This window comes from Atractosteus spatula, chromosome 11, assembly GCF_055471065.1.
Source record: "Atractosteus spatula isolate fAtrSpa1 chromosome 11, fAtrSpa1.hap1, whole genome shotgun sequence".
NCBI classification, from domain to species: domain Eukaryota; kingdom Metazoa; phylum Chordata; class Actinopteri; order Semionotiformes; family Lepisosteidae; genus Atractosteus; species Atractosteus spatula.
This window is the reverse complement of record NC_142716.1, coordinates 46715911-46736918: the sequence shown is the minus strand read 5'-3', so window position 1 is coordinate 46736918 and position 21008 is coordinate 46715911. Positions and strand designations below refer to the sequence as shown.

Below are 21008 nucleotides of genomic sequence, written 5' to 3'. Positions count from 1 at the left end.
AGTGATCAGTGATATTACAGCTGCATAAATGTTTCATTTTTGGAAGATGTTTGCACACAGGCTGTTCACTATGATGTGGTCTGATAAAGCAAGTTATCTTCAAAATACAGATGTTTTTTTTAAGTTACCCAAGATCTAATATGCAGAAATATACGCTCTGTTACTTGGCACATATTGTAAGAGTAGAAGTGTTAACCTTGACACCCTAATTACATTTGATCTTGGGCCTGTGCTCCTGATTACTTTCCCCCTTAATTCAATCCATAAAGCTGCTCCCACTTCTCTACCTGGTCTCAGGTGGTTGGGACTGAGGACAGTAAAGTGCCTCCCTCATTCACCTTTTGCTATGACAAAACCAGTCTGATCTATGTTTAGCTTGAATGCACAGGTGCACAAATTGTCATATTCTTGCTCTTTACAAGTCCTTTGAAAAATGTCAAACTGATCCAGTGTGGGTTCTGAGGTTGTTAGGTTAGTGTAGCACTGGGACTCAAGTTATATACCATATGTTTAGTACGTTGCCTTTGAATACATTGGAAAGAAACACATTGCATGGGCTTCATTACCAAATTGTATGCAGTGTGTAATTTTTTAGCTGAAACCTTGCTCTTGAATTGTTTTTGCAATTATGCCTGTTCTGGGTGCATTGGCAAACTCGTCCACAAGGTGGTGCTAAAGACCTCTCTGTTGCCTTCTGATCTTTTCTGTTCTGTATTCACAAAATGTATGGTCACTTGCTTTGTTAAGCACCTTGGGGCAACCTTTTTGTGAAAGCCGCTATATAGAAATAAATTGAATTGAAATAGAGAAACTCCAAAGTAAATATCCATGGGCTTAATATCTTTGGATAAAAGCAGTGAAACGGTTTCTCTCACAGACTAATAGTTTATACTAATATTAAATATCTAGTATTAAAAGTAAACATGGGCAATTGGAATGTTGCATCTACCATGAATAAACTGATAATTCAAAGTGTATGAGCATCTGTGTTGTTAGACAGATTAGGTAGATGCATTTGTTAGTCATGACCCTCTACAGCAAAGGCAGAGAGTATATCAACTGTTAAAAGAGAAGGAATATTAACTGTACCCTCTGCATTAAGTTGGGCATTTTCTATCCTTCACCCTACAGAGATTTAAATTCCAACTTTGTTTTATTTTTAGAAAACCTTTTTAGGTTAGGTTTAGGGTAGATGTTGCTAACACCACAAGTTGGTCATGGATGCATTTCCAAGTCTGGGTATGATTAGCCCTAGGAAGGGGGAAAAAAAAAGCAAGGATGTCATAAAATGTTCCACAAGGTCTGTGCTAAAAACACCTTCACTCTCCATGGGAGATCTCTTTTAATTATAACTCCTATATTCTGAATGTAGTGATTCTGAAGAGGTAACAGAGAAAATTTAATAAGAAAGAATAATGGGACTGCCATTTCCTCACCTATATACTGTATACACAGTTAACTTCAGTGCTTTATAATGTACATATTTAATTGCATGCTCTCCATCGCTCAGACACCTGGCTGCATTCCCAGGAAAAAAAGGTGACTGGTTTGTAATCAACCCTATACCCTCACTAGTGGGATGGAATAATTCCACATAAAATCTATCAAAAATACCACTTCCAAAACTACAGATGTTTGACTACTGTAGATAAAACAAGCTGAAGAATTTAGTATTTAAAGATCTTTATTAACAGGTTAGACAGCCAATTCTACATCATGATAAATGATCTGTTACAACTGTATTATAATACACATTTGCAATTCAAGACATGCCAGAAGGAATCTGAATAAATAAAGATACAAAGCCTAAGCTAGTATATATACAAACACCTTAGGCAAAGACGCTATGCTTACAAACCTATATACACTGATATATAACAGATCAAACAGGCAATGTTGTTTGATGACAACCATCAAAATAAAATCATGTGAACGCACTGGCAAGAAAAGGGACATTTCACCAGTGCTCCAAATTATATTTTCAACCCAACTACTTAAATAAATTAGCTTCATTTTTACTTATGAATGTAAACTTTTTTAAAAAGCGTCAAGAAACGTGATATTTCAACAAAAAAAAAAATCTGGTGAATTTCAAACCCACCAAAACAGGCACATTGAACAGATTCCCACAATTACAAAGTTAGCAAACACTAAATGTGAGTGGCAATTAAGTCACAATACGTGTATATTTATGAGTCACACTGTTAAAATTGTAATGGTCTATATTACAATCAAGATTACCAATACTGATCCAACATTCAAATCCCAAACACGGGGTTTTGTTTTTTTAAAAGAGTAGGGCCGGTAGTCTTAAGCCTTCATTAGTGACGGTGTTGTTCTTTAATTGTATTGACATATGCAGCCGGAAATAAAAGGGATGTCTTAGAACAGGTATAGCGATGACCTGTGAGAAACATTTGCAGATGTTGCACAAAGTCTGCATCTGGATGATTTTCTAAACCCAGCCTTCACTCTACATCTGCTCTAGATACACTGAAGAAGAAAAAGACTGAACTGGTTTAAAAATATGAACCGTTTTTTGAAGGCTACTTGCTTGTTAAGTAGGTCTGAAATATCTCATTTGCTGTGAAATTGCATAACCACACATCAACAGCAGGTAATTTAAACAGACTTTGAAATGAAGTGATGTTTAGTCTTTTTCTTTGTACAAGGAACTGAACGAGCAAGTGCCTTTGATGCAGCACTACAGAAACCATCAACTGTTTCAAACAGGACCTTTAATTGCACCAGGAAAAACAAAATATATATACAGACAAATTGAAAACAAATGCTTAAAAGAAATCCCTTTTCTTTACAACACGCAATAGACCAAAACAAAATTTTAAACGTTTATTCGAATGCTGTAGTCGACCGAGGGCCTTTGTCACAAACCAATGTTAAGGTTCTTCCAGTGAGAGACACGTAAAAAGGAAAAGAGCAAAGCCACTGGCAGCTGAGGGGGAGCACACACTCCTGAACACGTGCTGCCGGGGGAGAAGGATCCAACAATGAACAACCAACGAGGGGGGGGGGGGGGGGGTCTGTAATGAAGGGCGTGAAGACACATGTGCACCGATTTTCAAGTCTTTTACGTGCAGCTGAATGACAGATGTCCCTCCTTGCTCACGCCTGTTCCCTTGTTGTCCAGGAGCTCGGGTGGCAAGGTGCGGCTTCATCAGACACTCAGAGGCAGCACGCCAGGAGGGGAGGCGGACCTTGGAGAGCCAAGTCCTGTGAGGGATCCAGGGTCCAGCCCGTTCACTGCCCTGCAGAGCACAAACATGCATATTGGCCTGGTGCTTAATGCTACCCTTCACACTACTGCACCCTGGAAGCACAGGGCCCCATCACAGCTCTCCTGAAATGCAGCAGGAGTACCTGTATTTTCTACTGCTTGATGTTGATTCTATGACACTTATGCATCATTGACTGTTCTTTGTGCAAAACATTAAATGTGGATGTTTCAGAAGAAATTCAGGTTTTGATCCTAAAACATACCCAGCAAACTTAAAAGGTAATCCAAGACACTAAGCTTAAACTAACACTTTGATATGCTCACATCATTCAATAATTCATTGCAATCACACAGAAGCAAATCTATCAGACCTTTAGTTGACTACAGACAGCATTTACGTTGCTATTTATAGTATCAACAATCCTTCGCATCTACAGGCACAGAGGAGAAGGTAATGGGAATGAGCAGGTTATTGAGATGGAAGATGGGTTAAGATACAAGTGTGCCTCACTGCACAACAGCCCATTGCCTCCTCCAATACTAAATTTAATTTAATGTAGGGACCTGCACCCACATGCCATTGCAAGGCCATGCAGATGCTGCACATTCTCCTGTGAATTTTATTCTTACGGTTTCCAAATGTTTCCAGGAGTTCCACATACATGCATTGCTAATGGTCATAAAGGATTCAGTGGGTGTAACTTCTAAAAACAATTCCATTCTTAAACAAGGTCATACTGCACATGCACTGACCAAGATGTCCTAGCATAAATATGGGTGCTTTCATAAGCATGCTATTTTTACAGCACACCCAGTTCCTACAAACTCGTCTAATTTTCTCTTTGCATGCCCTTTCTTCATCTTAATACAAGGGGGGGGCAGTCCCTGATGTTCATCAACCATTCAAGGACAAATGCAACTTAAGAGCCTTCTGATTTTTGAGAAACAAAATTTATACCAAATGACAAGAATAGAGTCATTGAATAGAATGCCCCACCCCCCATGTCTTTCTGCAGACACTGTTCATCCATTTTGTGCTACTTCCCAAATGACTTCAAGTACTCCGAACACTGCAGCTACCTAAAGGAAAAAAATATACATGAACAGAGATAGCTTGAAGATTCATGTTTAGTAGAAGACTTATTTATTGCTAATTCAATCATCAAAGTAACTATTTCATATACAATATTTGATTTTATCAATAAAACAATGGATCACAAATTGCCAAAATGTAATTTTAGGGTAATAAAAATTTTATCAGGGAAACTAACTGTGCTACTCTATTATTTTAACACAAGGCAATACAACACAAATGAGTTATATTAGTGGGAGCCTGCCCAGCCATGCTGTTCAAGACAATACCCTGCCATCTTTCAGGACATTCCTACATGAGATCCCTGGATCAAATACGCTAGACTTTTCTCATCTGTAATGCTACATTCAGCAAAGACATGGCTCCCATTTCCCACAAATTTGACTAAACTGTCAAAGATAAACCAAATTGAAAATCTATTGAATCAAAACACTCAATGCAGGGGACAAAATGCAAAAATGTGAAAATCAAGAAGCAGAAACAAAAGTTTATACACTTTAGAATTTATATTGCATGGATGCCAAAATGACAAAGAGGGCTCTTGAAGATGCAAACCACCAGTAAAGAAAGGGAACTCGTCTCTATACACTGTCAGGAATGTCAGCTCTTGCAAATGTTCATTCCGTTTTAAATACTGCAAGTGCAATATTGAGACAGATCCATTTTTAAGCAGATGTGGTGCCTGGCACATTCAGTGGGGGTAAGCAAGACTCACAAATTAAATGTCAAAAGCTTGACTTTTTTCCTCCAGACATCAGTTATTATTTTATGTGGAAAAGTTTCTTAACCTCCAGAACAAAAACACAAAAAGCAATTAACGTTAACGTATCAGCTTAGAAGCTAAATTTGTAAAATAATGTTTTATTTATTTTGTGCGCTGCGGCAGAAGTCTATAAATTGTCCTAGAAACTGAAAATAGTAAGATAACATTCACTGATTGTTTTTACATCACTGTACTTAATTACTCTGAAACATAACATATAGCACTTAACTACATTCACTATTCTCAACCACATTGAGAAAAACAAGCACATTATAACTTTAAAAACATCTTTCCATATAAGAATGTACAGTATAGTTCAAATGAAAGAATCAGGTGTAAACCTGGAATTAATGCAATGGATTTCTGTTACATACAGTGTATTAGTTGTATTAGTCTGGCTTGTGGGCAATTTGGATCATTTCAAGAGCAACAATGCCAACTGCACCTCATAGTACGAAACACAAGAAACGTGTTCAACTAGTTTTGGACACTAACAACCATGTTACTATATAGTAGCACTGAAATACAATTACTAATCAAAGTTCTTGGCTTTTCTTAATGAACAGAATTAATATTAAATTGCTAAAGCTTGTACACAGAATACTTCAGTTCAACAAGCAAAAGATACAATGCGGATCCCTCAAACCAGGAACATACTGCATTTGGAAAAACCCGATAGGAATTAGCAGGATGGAAAACACCGCAGAGCCAGATTCTACCACAGAAAGTCACTATACTTACCTCAATACATCCCATAACTGCAGTAGCTCGCCTATTCCAGCTAACCTGAATTAGCCTTATTACTGTATTTAGATTATGAAAGCACTTTTTTTTTTAAGTCAGTAGATCTATAAACAGACACTGTACTTATTGCTCTCCATTTTGAAATCACATTTAGGCAGAGCCCCAAAGGCATGTAATGTCAAGGTGTGGTTAAGAAGCCAACGCCTGCCACAACCCCAAGCAGTTAGTGGAAATGATATCTATGCTAACGGTTAATATTTTCCACTACCAGAACTCCATTAGACAGCATGCATATGCCTATACAGAGTAAATGAACATTTACCGAGAACAAGTGCAGGGAAAATGACCTTTTCCTGCCTGCTGGAAGAAAACACATGTTCTAGCAAAATAATGTTGATTCAGCCAAAACTGCCCTCCATAATAAAAAAAAAATACAGGAGACCCTTTAAAGTCCCCCCAATCACAAAGGTTCTTAATCTAGGTTTACAGGCCCACCATACTGCTAGGGTTGCTACTTGAAGGCTTAAAAACTATTACATATCACCAGATCAAGCAGAATAAGGGTTCCAGCCACTGTAGTACGATCTATTCACCAACGGTTCTCAGCCAGGCTCCTTGGGAATTCTGGTCTCTTCTGGTTTTTGTTCCAAAAGAACTACCGATTTCTGAAATTATTCTGATTGCTAGTTCAGTCTTGTTTAACAGCTTTTGCAGTTTCTGGTTTAACAAATTCCCTACTTGAAGTGTGATGTTCAGAATACAGATCTGTTTGCAATCTTTCGTCTGTTTATTAAGACTGTTCTACCCAGTTTCTATTTATTCCACTGGACAGAGGCGCATAGAAAATGATCACATCTTCCAACAATGAGCTATCTTTTCTGCTGCAGAATTAAAATGGGTTACATGTAAGTGAACAACTGAACGAGTCAAGTTAAAAGACTCAGGAATTGGTACAGGGCTGAGACCAATTACACAAAATTCAATGTTTTACAAATGCCTTCAACAGAAAACTGAAATCATTTAGCACGCAATTAAACCAGCTAGAGCAAAAGCCAGAGGAGTGCCTCTAGGACCAATATTGGGAACCACTGACAATGACAATTTTCAATCTTTAAAACCACATCACAGTATGTAATTTTTCTTTAATCAAACTAATTGGAGGGAAAGGGAAAGTGGCAAAAAGTTAATTCTGCCTTTTAATATATTTTTAGACTTATGTTTATATATCTATAGTAGTTATGGACTCTATATTCAAAATACGTAGGCACTTAAATCCCCACAGGAAACAATTAGAACTGACGCACTCAGGTGAATTTACAGTAGTGATGTGGTTAAAAATATAATATCCTTCAGTTTTAGATCTTTAAATTCAATAAAAAACACCACTGACTGCACATTTACAGAAAGCATGCAGACAGTAGTGCAGAATACTTACGCTTTATCAAAGTACGTTGTGTGTAGCGAGTGTGAAAATTTTGTACTGTTGCTGTTTATCAAGTTGCTGTGCCCTGAAGAGTAGCTCTTCCTGGATGCCTGGTCCTTGGCAAAATTTCGGCAAGCAGCTAGTTTTGATTCTAATGCCTGGGAATAAATGCAACACCCAAGATTTCACAATTAATTGACCGCAAATACAAACTGACCATGAGGTTTAATACAGTACCCTTTTGAATTACATCCACAATAGAAATTCTTACCTACAGCAATAAAAATTGCATGAAAAACTCAAAGGGACAATCTAATTACCTCAACTAGACCTAGAATATAGTGCCTAAAAGACGTATTTCTCAGTAGTTTTTACTATACATTGACAAATTGAAGAGGAAGTCGGCATCTGAGTTTCACCGATTGTGATTCAACATCTATGAATAATTAAAAAGGCAGAACTGCAAGAGATTTAAATTAGGAAATGTGAACTGCAAAACCAGAATATAGATTAGGCTTAAAACTGCCCTCTAGCCTTTCCTTGGTACTATAAATAACACTGGAAAACATTTCACATAGATTAAGAAAACACAGTCCAGCTACATACCCCTACTTTCCTTAGAAGATCGCCTACTATGTTAAGAGCTGATATTCTTGCAGATGGAGTTAACGGGGAGTTGCTACAACCATTTGGTATTCCTGCAAAAAACAAAACAATGTATAAAACAGTTTGATGCACAAAGTACAAGCGTTCGTTTCCATCCCAATACAATATAATAAGGCTGTTTTCTGTATAGGTCATTTCAAATATCCATAGAACACCCTAGGTCTAGAGCGGTAACACGAACGACAAAATTCTACAACCCCGTGTTGGATTCTGAAAGCGTCATCTTCACTACCACTTTGGACTGTGCCGATATAATTCTGCCTTTCACCACGACACGTCGCGGAAGTCAGATAAAGCCGAGGTACCCTTGGGGCTGGAGAAGCCATTGTCTATGCTCTTCCCGATGGGCGTGGCCGGCAAGGAGAGAGACGCCTGGACCGCAGAGTCCATCTTGTCGCTGTCCATGGTGGGAGAGCTGGGCGCGGACATCCTCGTCACGTCCGTCTGCCTCTCTCGCACCGCCAGCTCCTGCCGGAGATCTGCGAGATTTCCACACGTTGCAATTTGCAGCAATTCCAACAGACATTTTTCAGAAAAAATAGCTTTCAAATTATTTTTTTTTAAGGGACCAAGCTATTTCTCTATTATTTTCTTTTTAGCAGCCACACAAAAATGTTCCACTTGTGGCTTTGGAATGGGCAATAACTTATTTTGTGAAAATACTTAAGATGACTTGGCATACTTTTACAGGCAAATGTGAATGTTTTTTTAAGCAGGCTATCATTTTCTGTTCTGATTTTTTTGGACTCATGACAGCACTGGAAAAAGTCCCATTTAAGAGGAAATCACTTTCAAGAATAGTGAAGAAATGCAAGGATGAAATCGTACGTTTGTTAATATTTTATCATGAAGAAGAATGCCCACTTAATATCTACACTGAAGACAAAAGCAACAAGTCATCATCAACAGTACAAAAAGAAAACATCACTACCTCGAGCTTCATCCTTTAATCTCTGGACAGACACAAGGAGAGACTCTTTCTCATCAAGCTCACTTTCTAAAAAGGCATTTCTTTCAATGGCTTGGTTGAGTCTCTGTTCAAAGTCTTCTAAAGAAACTATTGTTGCCCTAGAAAAGAAGGAAACACAAACATTTATTAATTTAAATTCCACAGTGCACTAAACAAAAAAGAAATCAAGGATATTTTAAAGGTTAGAGCTTGCTAGAAATGTGATCACATATTTGTGGTAACACATTGTGGTCGGTTTTACTCTGTATGTAAAACATTAACGAACTGCAAACAAAACCCTTAGCTTAGGCTGAAGGTTGCTCAATACACCCTCTCCTCACCTCTTGGCTCTTTCCAGGTCATCATTCGCCTGCTCCAGCTCCCTCACATATTTATGAAGCTGCTCCTTGATGGCTCTCGTCTGTCCCAAGTCATCCTCTAGCATGGATATCTGCTTGTAGCTCTGAGAATACTGTTGTTCAAGTTTTTCCTTGAAGGGACAAATGCTACAATGTTGGTCACAAGAATGAGCCAGCTGCTCCAAGCAGAAGAATTAGCCCACATCCTTTTGTGTTTTGTCAGGTTAGCCAAAGAGAAGGAGAGTGTACATGACCCATATCCCGAAGTTCAACTGCACAGATTATTGTGTCATCTTTCCAATTCACTTTATTGATCAGACATTCAATTAAATGTGACCTTTACATGTTCAGTTAATAAGATCAGATCACTTTATTGGCCAAATACAATTTCTTGCATTATGAATTGTCTTTTCACATACCCCAGCTTGCTCTCCATCAGACACAGACACACAGACAGGGAGAGAAGCTTGAGGTCAGAGTGCAGGGTCAGCCATTTATACAGCGCCCCTGGAGCAGCTGAGGTTAAGGGCCTTGCTCAGGGGTCCAACGGAGTAGGATTCCTCTGCCGGCCGCGGAATTTGAACCAGCAACCTTCCAGCCACAGGAGCAGATCCTTAGCCAAACTGCACTTATATCACTTTAGTGGTATTCTTAAAACGCATTTCTTTGAAATGTACACTTCCTGCTCAGGTGACTTCCTCACACATTACAAAAGAACCAGTTAGTTTCACTTAAGATGGTTTGCATTCCACCAGCATTACCTTAACCTACAATGACTCGCACATCCAGCAACACGAAGCAGTGAAACCAAAAACCCAACTTGCACCACAAGTATGATTTTGCTGCCAACTACTGTGGCTGCTGCAAGAGATCAGTAAAAGGGGGTACGGGATTTCACGAGGTTAACACCTCAGGCAAATGTGCTGCAGAAGCCCGACACATTGAACTATGGTGTAATCTAGCATCATCATTGCGCTAACGTCTGCATGCTACAAAACACACACTTGGATTTACATGACTGTGAGCAAATCCATACTACATTTTTCCCCTCACCCTGATTATCCCATCATGAACACATGTACTGCTTTAGTCTTCCAGGCAACGAATCAGTGAGTCTTTGAACCAATATAGTAGACTGGCGGGAAAAAGCCTTTGCAAAGCCTTCCTAATTCTGCACGCTTTCATCTGACCACTGCACAGAAGTTCTGTGTGAAAGTTTTCAGCCTGCACAAAACAGGAAGCATTAAGTTCTTCTTTACACATTATGTTAAAATCTATTTACAGTTAGAAAACAGTTCTGTACTTACTCTGACCAAATACGAAGGCAAACAAACAACAATCAAGTTTTGCACAAAAGGTTACATGTGTATTTAAAACCTGACTACAATGAAGCTGCCTATATCATATCACTGTTAAACCCTTTTCGTAACTTCTAAAATCGCAGATTGTTTTATTATATACAGGCAATTTGGAATCGTCATTGCTTTTCAGTGCACAGGGATCGATCGTGAATCCATATGGGGAGAATGAGGAAGTGCCTACTGGTTCCTCCGACCCACCCAGCTCTTGAGCCCTTTGACACTGAATGTGCTACAAGCTCTGCGTAGACAAACTGGACGTTTAGCGTCAATTGGAAGGGAGGTGCATCTCCCACAGGCATGACCGAGAGTCTTCAGGTACCCAGAAAACTCAAATTACAAGCTCTGGAGTGACAGGTTCAGAACCAATAAAAGATAAATAAAAAGAGAGGCATACCTCTCACTAACAACCCAGGAAGGCACAGGGCCCCCATTTGCAGGGAATATGATTTATCAGTTAGCTAGTGCGCAAAAAATTGTCAACGTCTTTTTAAAATTCAGGGGCTTTTTAAAATGCAGCAGCAATTAAACCAAAAGACCTAAAATCTGGACACTTGCCTTCAAAGCATCAACCTCATTTTTTAGTCTTTGGTTTTCTGCCTGCAGGTCTCGGATTCTGTGCTCCGCCTGACCCAACTGCGCTTCGAGCTCTGCTTCCAACTCCCGGCTTCCTTCCTGGAACTCCAGCAGCTCCTCCTGGGCTTCCTGACAACTGGGGTTAAAAAAAGTTAACCTCTTAGAGAAGCTGACAAGGGGATATCCTTAGGATGATGCTATTGTGCCAAGTTTATAGCGGTATTTCAAATGGATCTTCAAAGCCCAAGAACATTATTGAAGCATCAAGGAGTCTAAAAACTTTGTATTTTAATGATTCACACCAACCATGAAGGACACCAAAGAAATTATTAGTAAGAATTTTCAAAATCTAAAATCATGACGGAGAGCATGAAATTCTGTACAGCGGAGGCAGTATAAATCATTTACTGAACTCAAAGAAACGTACTACCTATTGCATTAGGTACAAATGTGACTTCCCAAGAAAGAATAAAGAACTTTAAATGCCATCTTTAAATACTGTTTTACAGATGTCCTATTGTAAATTCCTTGAATCTCCCCATCTCTTCTGACTTCAAATAATTTATACTTGGGGATATTTTTTCTAGTTTCATCAATTTGTAGTTGTCATGAAAAGGAATGTATGACAAATGTAAATGAGAAAAACCACACTCTGGTCCCTGTTCCCTAGACTTCATGTCAGTGGTCTAAAAAATGGCAAATCGCTGCTCACCCGATAATTTCACACTAACTTGGCCCATGTGACGGGTCCCATTGAGGAGGGGAGGCGTTTTAACGGGACACAAGCATAGCAGAGACCTTTTAACCCCAAATTACTGCTGCTTCCGCATCCAACCAGAATTCTTAGCATGAATCACAGAACTAATATTTTTTAAAAAAAGATATCCTGTGGGGATATCCCGAGACTCGCTACTGACAAGGTACTACTCAGCACAGAAGGAAAAAACACATTAGTGACTAAACTGTATTAGTGTTTCTAAGGTCTGAGTAATTCCTCCTAGGAAGTTCAATATAAAAACTACTTATACTGAGGAATGCAGACATGTCCTTAAAATACAGAGATATGGCACTTTTTTGTCAAGGCTTTACAGGAGTGTTTATTTTATTCTACTTTCTACTTAGCGGAAGGTGACTCTTCGAACACTACCAACTGGCAACATTTTCATGGAACAGTGGCAAGCAATGTTAAGAACTTAGCATATGGCCAAGTTCTTGAAATATTTCTTCATATACACCAAGGGAACAACTGTGTAAACAGGTTAATCATACTTTTCCAACAGTGAAGCTACCATCTGTGGGCATTTCTGGACTGTGGTATTATGTAAGTTAAGTGGCAGCTGTTTTGTACTTATACCTAAAAAGACATGTCTGGGGTTGTGGTTTTAAGATGAACAGTAGTTTGTTAAAGTAGTGCAATTCAGGTGAATTCTGCATTTGCTCATAAACGAGTAAAGTATTATTAACATCTTTAACAGCAAACTCATCTCTTACACGAGTAAGACTATAAGACGAAGACTTAAGACTATAAGCTGTTTACTTCCAAGTTAAACATTTATAGGAGGGTGAGCTCATCACTGCTGTGACTTGCACAATGTCCTTAGTCGTGCTTTGGCTTCCTGAAGGACTTGACATTGCTGACATGGGACTAAAGAACTTGACAAATTTTTCAGGGAGTTTGCAGTTTGAGGCATTTATTCAAGCAAAATGGTAATGAACAGTCAAAGCAATGATTTTCTCATTACTTCTCATAACCACATTCACTAAAGAAGAAAGCAACTGGATCTGGTAAGCTATCCAAGGGATCTAAAAATAAACCTTACAGGAAAAGCGACAGACTGTCTACTAAACATCTGCAATGTAAATTTGGGAAAACCCCTACCCAGGTCAATAAAGTTTGTGTTTGTCAAAATCCTGACAAGTTCTAATACTAAATTACTAGTGAAGGAGTGCATCACCTTAAAAAAAAAGTTATGGTACTATCCAACAGGTTGCAGAGAATAATCTACAAACAAGTTCTCAAGCATCCCACATTTTAGTTTAATGTCATGTGCGCTAGATGGACATCTAAATTTAAATTCATCACTGTCAAGGATTAACAAGTCTGAACTCCAAAGACTTTCCCTTTCTACTAAATCCTTTAGTCACTAAAGTGTAATATCATATGGATTGACTTGGAATGTTGCATAAGAGCTAAGCAGAATATCAGAAGCAGTGACTTCAGAAACACCAGAGCAACATACAAAAATATAACCATCAGAACCATATACAAAACCCTTCTCAGTCCTGTGTTTCTATTTCTAATTCGGCACAGCTTTGACATAACATTAGTGTACAAATACCTTTTCTTGTACTTCAAGGAAAGGGATTTCCAGTAATCAATTTCCTCGTCTTTTGAGGAGAATTTTGGTATCATCTCTGTGTCCATGGTAAATAAACCTGTAAAAAAAAGCAAAGACAACAGATCTAGAAAAAACACTCTTAAGAAATTACAGAGAAAAGTATACATAAACATTCTGGACAACAGAATGATGAGCATTCTGACATTTACTTAATCATGACACTGCAAAAACTGATTACTGTAGACAGTCTGCAAGCACTATAACTGTAACTGATCATCACAAACCACTGCAGTAGGCAAAACAATCACAAGTGCCAAAATCTTCCACAGCTCCTGGCATTAAAAAAACCCACTTGCAACAGTTAGCCCTCTCTTACAAAAATAAGAGAAATTAATCATGACTGGACTGGACTGCTAAAATCAATATTGTCCTACAAACTTCAATTCAGCAGAATTCACTCCCCACACCACCTCCCTACAGGGACACAGAAATTTGTATTACTGTACACTTTAGTCCCAAGCTGAATGACATCTCCCAGGATTATCGCCAATCCAGAAACTTTTGCTTTCACTTCTTTCGATTCCTTAATTACATATCCTTGTCCTCTCATCTCTACCTCTTTCTCGCACAGACCCATCACCCCCAGCCTCTCTTTTTACTTCCTCGTTTGTAAAAAAATTAAAGGGTCATCCAACAGGCTCTTTCAAGCACCACACCTTTACAATACAAGACATCAGGCTGCAGCTTCCAAAATCACCTTGGTGCTTTCATTATATCCTGGGTATAAATTAATTCCCCAGAGATGCATAAATGTTTTGCAACTTTTAAATGATGCAGTTTTTTTTCAAAGACATAATGCCAACTTTTATTCCATTTAACTGAGCACTGTTGCACTTTTCTGCACACATTTTAGGCTTTCATCCTTTTGGAGAGAGGCAAGGGGGCAAGGTCCCAGTTTGTGCTATAATGGAAAGAATGAATATTGTGAGAACGTTCGCCATCAAAGCCTCCTTCATCTTTTTCTCTTTGAAAAATAATAGATATGATCTTCGGTGAAGAAAAAGCAGAAGGGATAAACTGAAAGCCTAAGTGTATCACTTTTGTTGCCACTCACATACCAAACAGCCTGGAGAACTCAGAGATGCCTCAGCACATAAAAGAGCCTTTATTTGGAGATGGGGGGGGGGGGGGAAACTTAACCTTCTTCCATAATTTAGAATAAACATAAGTAAAACAGGTCATTTTCCATACTGCATCTGCACCATGTAACATTAAGGAATCCTTATTATTGTTATGTTGGATTTAGTTTTAAACATGACAATGCAGCTGTACTAAAAATGCTTGCTTTAAATTCTCAGGAGCTCCTTCTACATTACTGCCAGCAAAAAATAATTATAAAGGATAATACACAATGAAAGCCTTATGCTTAACATACCAGAATAAAACACATAACCTGAATGAAAGGTGAAATGAGTGGTACAGCTAGTTAACGTGTAAGTTACTGTTCAGGCTTATTCTAAAAATAAGTCCATAAGCATTTTTAACATGCTTCACAAACCTTTCATTAGTAAATAGAAATACTCTTACTCATAGTGACATAGAGGATTTCCAGACTTTGTCACATTGTGCTAAAAAGCCATAAACCTGCTGTTAACTCTACTCCACAGTGAAAGAGATTATACACCTCTCTTTTGTCATTTAACAGGGGTCATCTTAACAACTCACGAGAACCTAAAAATGAAGACAGCTCAAAACAAGGGAAAAGAAATCAAATTAGAGCAAGACTGTTTTTACAAAACCTTGCTGTAAAAATTACTCAATATAAAGTCGACCATTACATTCCATGGATGTTCACGTTAAAATTGGTATTGTTTTCATCAACAGTTCAGTTCTCTCATTACATCCATTGTAATAAAACAAAGGATTGAGTCCATGGATACAGCTCCCCACCTACGGCTGAACAACACCAAGCCACCTTGTGACTGTCACCTGTTCTTCTATAGAGGCTGCCAAGAAAACAGTCAAGAGACACGAGCTACACTGTCTAATTCAGAATTGCTCCTGCTGAAGCACTGTCACTTTAACGTGGTTCATTTGCCTTTCATCCAAACCCGCAGTTCTCTTCAAAAGCTGAACAAGTGTACAGAGATTGAATTCACAGTGTAACACTTCTTCTGTTTGACTAACAGAACATTGGGGTATATCCTTAGACCTGTGCCGAGTTGTTACAAAGCCTCTCTGTAATATAGGGCTGAACATAAAAGCAGCTGCAAAATATCAGCGGCTTTGCAGCTGTTTACTTTCTTCAATACACCTTCTGTGCATTCCAAGACAATTGGTCACAGTGAGTTAAGCTCCACGCATTTGCTTCCAATTCGGTAATGCATTTACTGACCACTGACAGAGAGCACAGTGGATCATACGCACCCATTACAGCTTTAAGAGATGTGAAACCTCTCCACGAACATTATGCCAGACGCGTAGGCAGGCCCATGGTGGACAATGACACAGCCAGACTTATTTACCACAATGAACTATTGCAAACAGGACAGTTAAAATCCAATTGCTGCTGTGGCTCTATTGTTACAACTTTAAAAAGGTTGTGGCACTTGGAAAATGTTTTTTTTTCTGCAGTAAAAGACATTTTACTCTTAAAATAACTCTAGATTAGAGATCTTAGTGGAAAAGGGGTGATTGCATCAACACCAGTCAGATGTTTTAGCATTCTAGGTTTTTAACATATTTCACTTCAAAGCACCTTACACATCTAAGCCACAAGACAAACTAGTACTGATCACATGCTTTTGGGAAATTCCAGAGACATCTTTTTGCATTCTTCTATTCAAAAATGCAGTCCACAGAAAACTGAAAGGAAAGGTCTATTCTTAAACTAAATATTTTCACATTTGTTTTTTGTATCTACAGCACATCAAACCTTATACCAGCTAAGAATGGTAATGATACCAAACTTTTATAAGTAAATTTGAGTATCTGAAGATGATATTTACCATCACAAACACTGCTTCGAAATGCAAAGGTATGACCATGCATGTCATTTTACCGGACATGCCAAACACCACAGCTCTGCACAGTAAGAGAAAGTCTCTAGCCCAGAACAAAGCTACATCAGATGATCTTAGTGAGACTTAAAAATGAAGCTGCAATTTCAACTACCTTTGAACAGGGGTGATCAATTCCAAGTCTTTATACAGCACCAACACCTGAAAAGTCAAGCTAGTCCAGCTAAGCTGACAATGGGCTAACGGAGGTTAAGAGCCCAGCTGGTTCACGAACCCACAGGCACTGCAGTGCTCCAGGACCTGGACAGGACACCATTACCTCAGACGTTCTGATTCACTCCCCTTTCTCAGTGGACAACACTTGGACTTCTATATTCTCAAGTACTCAAATATATATATGAATAGATGTTACTACTGTATTTCACAGTGCTATTGTTATAATAACCAAGTAACGACATTCCATTTTTTTGGACATTCTACACTAATAAACAAAAACACTGGATTCTGCCAAATCAATGACCGATTTGAACACACTTTCCCTGTTCAACGTTATAGGCAGTTCAGGTAAGAATTTCAATTTCCAAGCATTCTAACAAAATATATAATAATCTAGTAAAGTAAACTTGTCAATGCCAACTATGTTATGTTGGTTATAAGATACAGGGACTTTGGTGGTTTGCATTCATGACTTAAGATGAACCAGCTGGGTTTTCTCAATAAATACATGTCTTTATAATGCACTGTGTAAGGAGAAACTGGTTGATAGGTGAGCTATGGACATACTAGAACATCAAAGCCATGAAGACTGACTTACTACTTCTTGATGTTATAGGGATCACAATCCCAAATCACATTTAAAGCAGTGTTATGAATTCACCCACTAGAAAAACATGAGAGCAAAGCTTTATTTAGACGGTTTAAAAAAGTGAAACTATGTGTAATCCAATACAGAAATTGACACTCGGGACTGTTTAAATGTTTATCTTCAGTCAGTGAGGACAGAAGAAGCCTCAAGAATAATAAATGGCAAGAAAGAGTACAGCAATTATATGGTATATACATTTTCACTACAGGACACATTCTATACATAGGTCTATTTTAAATATAAAATCTCATCAGGATACCACACATACAAAAAGCTAGATTAGAAAAACACCCTGCATAAGAGAACACGAACTCATTCAGGAGACTACAATGAAAGTTAAAGTAACAAACCAAAGTCCACGTTTACAGATTCTCATGATCTAACTATTGCGTCACCTCCAGTAAAACCAGCACGACCTCTGCCAGCACATTTTCTAGCCACCCCAGCCCATCTGGATGTCATTAATATGGTAGAAAGCATTTTATGCCTTTTTTCTCCCTCCGTCTTAGTAGGGCCAAGATGTTATCCAACTGAGTCACTGCGGTGAAGCCGCAAGGAAGATATTGGACAAACGAGATGCCTCTGCAAACCTTCTCTCACCCACCCCTCTCCCAGGTTAACACATGATGCAGTCCATCTTGCTGCGAGAGACGGACGTCCTGAGAGATAAAACAGTAGCTGGTCAACATGTGGTACTAATAACACCCAGGACGTGGGTTCGATCCCCGCCAGGCCAGCAGTGCCATGCTTGTTTATATACTTAGGGCAGCAGTATGGAGCAGTGGTTAGAGATCGGGACTTGTTTCGGCCTCGTTTCAGCCTCTCCAGTAAAACACACAGATGTATAAATGGTTGCAAATATCTGCTGCTTTGGACAAACGCGTCAGCCCAATACATTACTTCACCAATTTACAGTATGCCCATTCACCAAGGCAACAGCAAGCTGTTGATGTGAAAGTGGGAAAGTAAAAACAATAACTACCCCTTTCAGGAAGCAGTAAAGAGTCCTGAAAACCAAAATTTCACTCCTCAGCCTTAAGACCAAAAAGAATATACTTCATTCTCCTTTTTATTTAACGATTCACCCAATAATAAAAGTCCATAAGACAAACTGGAAGAGATTCAACTTGCTGGAAATTAAACTTAAAAGACATCATGTGGAGGTCATCTCCTGGCTGACATTACATCGAAAACCATATGTTCCCCTTATTCTATAAATAGTTCACATTTAGGTCAGTTGGGAAAAGGTAAACAACCTATCAATATACGTAAATTAATAAACTTAAGTGAAATTTCACCTTCTTATTCAAGCATTATTAATATGAAAGAATACCAATTTAATTTTACTGTGCTGACCTCATACACACCATCGAAGACTTAAACAGACGATACTTCAAATAAACCACAGGAATGACAAAAGAATTTTAAAAACACTTCCTTCAGTCTGAATATTTCAGTTTAACATTGTGGACTGTCTAGAATCAACGAACAAGAGAGAGGACAGCTCTGTTTATCTGTGACAACGGTTTGCATTACGAAAGTGTCACGTTTACGCGATATCTGATATATAGAGAGTTTTGTAAAAAAAAACCGCGATTGATAAATCCTACATTTCATGGGTTTATTTCTGTCAAGCGTGGGGAACTTGCACACCGCAGGGCCGTGTGAGTGGCAGCCATGTTACCCAATCAAAACCGAAAGGTATACGTCACATCCTGATCCCAGCCAATGAACGCGGAGGAAGGGCGGGAGCATCTGACGTTAGACTGACCCTCTTGCAGTTCAAGCCCGAGAAACGTAATATGGGACAAACCGCACCCGAGACGCAAAACCCGGTATCATTGGTGATTCTTCATTGGAAAAATCTGGAGAACGTTAAAAAGAGCTAAAAGGCTAACATATAACAGTCGTGTCCGAGGAAAGTAGACAGCCCATCTCAAGCGATGACCGTCTAACAACCTACAAAAAAAAACGATTTGAATAAGCTAATTTAGCATCGTCCCTTTTGAAATGAACGGAGCTAACCCCGTTAGCTCACAATTACGAGTCAACAATTTGTAAAAACCAAAGCTTTTAGAAAAATGACAAACTGACACGCATCGAACATACAGCTCGAGTCACACTAGGTGAAGCGCAACTTGTTTAGAGTAACAAGTTAAAAATACATACCCGAAGAGCTACCTGACGTCTCCGAAAACGGTCCTTTACTCCATACAAGACCTAGAGCAGACCGCACCATTTTTTCTAATCTCGGTGACATATTTTCAAGCCAGCCACAGATACGATCTTTGTGCAAGTGGGAATTTCAAGTTGCTGCCTAGAAACATGACACGTCAGACAGAAGTCGGCTGTCAACAACGACGGCGTCGCCTTCCCCCCGTCGAACCGCAGCCATTCCGCGTAAAACACACGCCGCTTCAAACCCTGCTCGGCATTTTCGGAGCGTGGAGACTAGTCCTTACCTGAACATCGCCGGCCCGTATCCCTCTGGGCGTCTGGGTCTCAGCACACCCCCTGTCTCCTCTCTGTTTAGTAACTGAATCTCGGCTCTCCAGCCCCTCTCCACCGGGGTCACGCAACTTCCGGCACGACGTGACGTCACAGACGCGCACGGCCTTCCCTCCGGGTGACGCAACTGCACACCGATTGGAATTCAAGGATTACTCAGATTTCTTGGAAATATCATTTGATACTTTTTTTTAATGCTATGACTACAGCCACACATTTTGTCTTGTGTCGTGAGAACTCTTTTTTTACACGTATGAATGTCATTTTTAGCAACTTAATAAAAATCGTAGAACTTAAATGCTTTATACAATTGAACGAATGGCGAGCCCGTTCATTTAGCAATTAATTTAGCAATATCACGCACCTATGTCTACCTAAAAATCGGCACCCAAATTAAACAGCCGTAGTTTTTCAATGTTTCGTTTCTTTTTTTTATCGTCGTGCGCCGACTGGTGGAAGATCTGCCGCCGCCAAATGCCCGAGTCGTGTAAAAAAAAGAAAAAAAAAGGGAAAATACACTATCTGGTGTTCTTTTTTTCCCAAACAGCGTATTGCATGTACTACATTTTAAATTACACAAGAAAACAAGTAAAAGTTTCTATCATTTTAGAAGTGGTTATCAAAACAAAAGTTCACAGAAAAAGTAACACCGTCCAACAAGAGCCAAGTAATCACAGCCACAGCGCCTCTCAATTAGTCCCAAAGCAGTCGTGGCTAATTACCCTGTTAACAATAAATACAGTTTTAAAATAGTGACAAATCTAATGCTGTGAGAGCCGGGTCTTTTGGTGTTTTGTCTCTTAACAAAGGGACAAAGTTCTTATTAACAAATTAATTGATCGCGATTTTATATTTATGATTTGCTTTCAATGTTTTGAAAATGTTGCTTAAGTGCTATCAACCCTATACGCTTATTTCCGAGTTTCAGAACTGCTTTCACTCAGCTGTGTTACCTCTACAGGGGAAAACAAAAAATGTGGTCAGGTATCTTTGCCACCTAACTCGTGATAATTCCGGGGAATGTACTGTGTAAACAAAAATATGGTGTTGTCCCTTAACCTGTACATGACCTACGTCAGAACGTCAGAATTCTCTGCAGAAACCAGACTT

General features: G+C 39.0%; 1 protein-coding gene across 4 annotated transcripts; it reads right to left on the bottom strand.

Moving 5' to 3' along the window:
* Window positions 1–1666: 1666 nt before the first annotated feature.
* ndel1b (nudE neurodevelopment protein 1-like 1b) lies at window positions 1667–19984 on the bottom strand. 4 transcript variants are annotated; one of them, XR_016093768.1, is made up of 10 exons: window positions 19853–19984; window positions 13506–13602; window positions 11149–11302; window positions 9215–9363; window positions 8856–8992; window positions 8230–8403; window positions 7865–7956; window positions 7271–7416; window positions 4233–6192; window positions 1667–3266 (listed from the first exon to the last, which is right to left on the bottom strand). XR_016093768.1 is itself a non-coding variant. In XM_088927899.1 (10 exons), exons 2-10 carry the CDS (start codon window positions 13589–13591, stop codon window positions 3259–3261), a joined length of 981 nt encoding a protein of 326 aa, XP_088784025.1. In that variant the 5' UTR covers window positions 13592–13602; window positions 19853–19984; the 3' UTR covers window positions 1667–3258. The 4 variants fall into 4 exon arrangements, 3 of the variants coding, with proteins under 3 accessions (XP_088784025.1, XP_088784024.1, XP_088784026.1); XM_088927899.1 differs by having other exon boundaries at window positions 6158–6192; XM_088927898.1 differs by lacking the exon at window positions 4233–6192.
* Between the last annotated feature and the right edge of the window lie 1024 nt (window positions 19985–21008).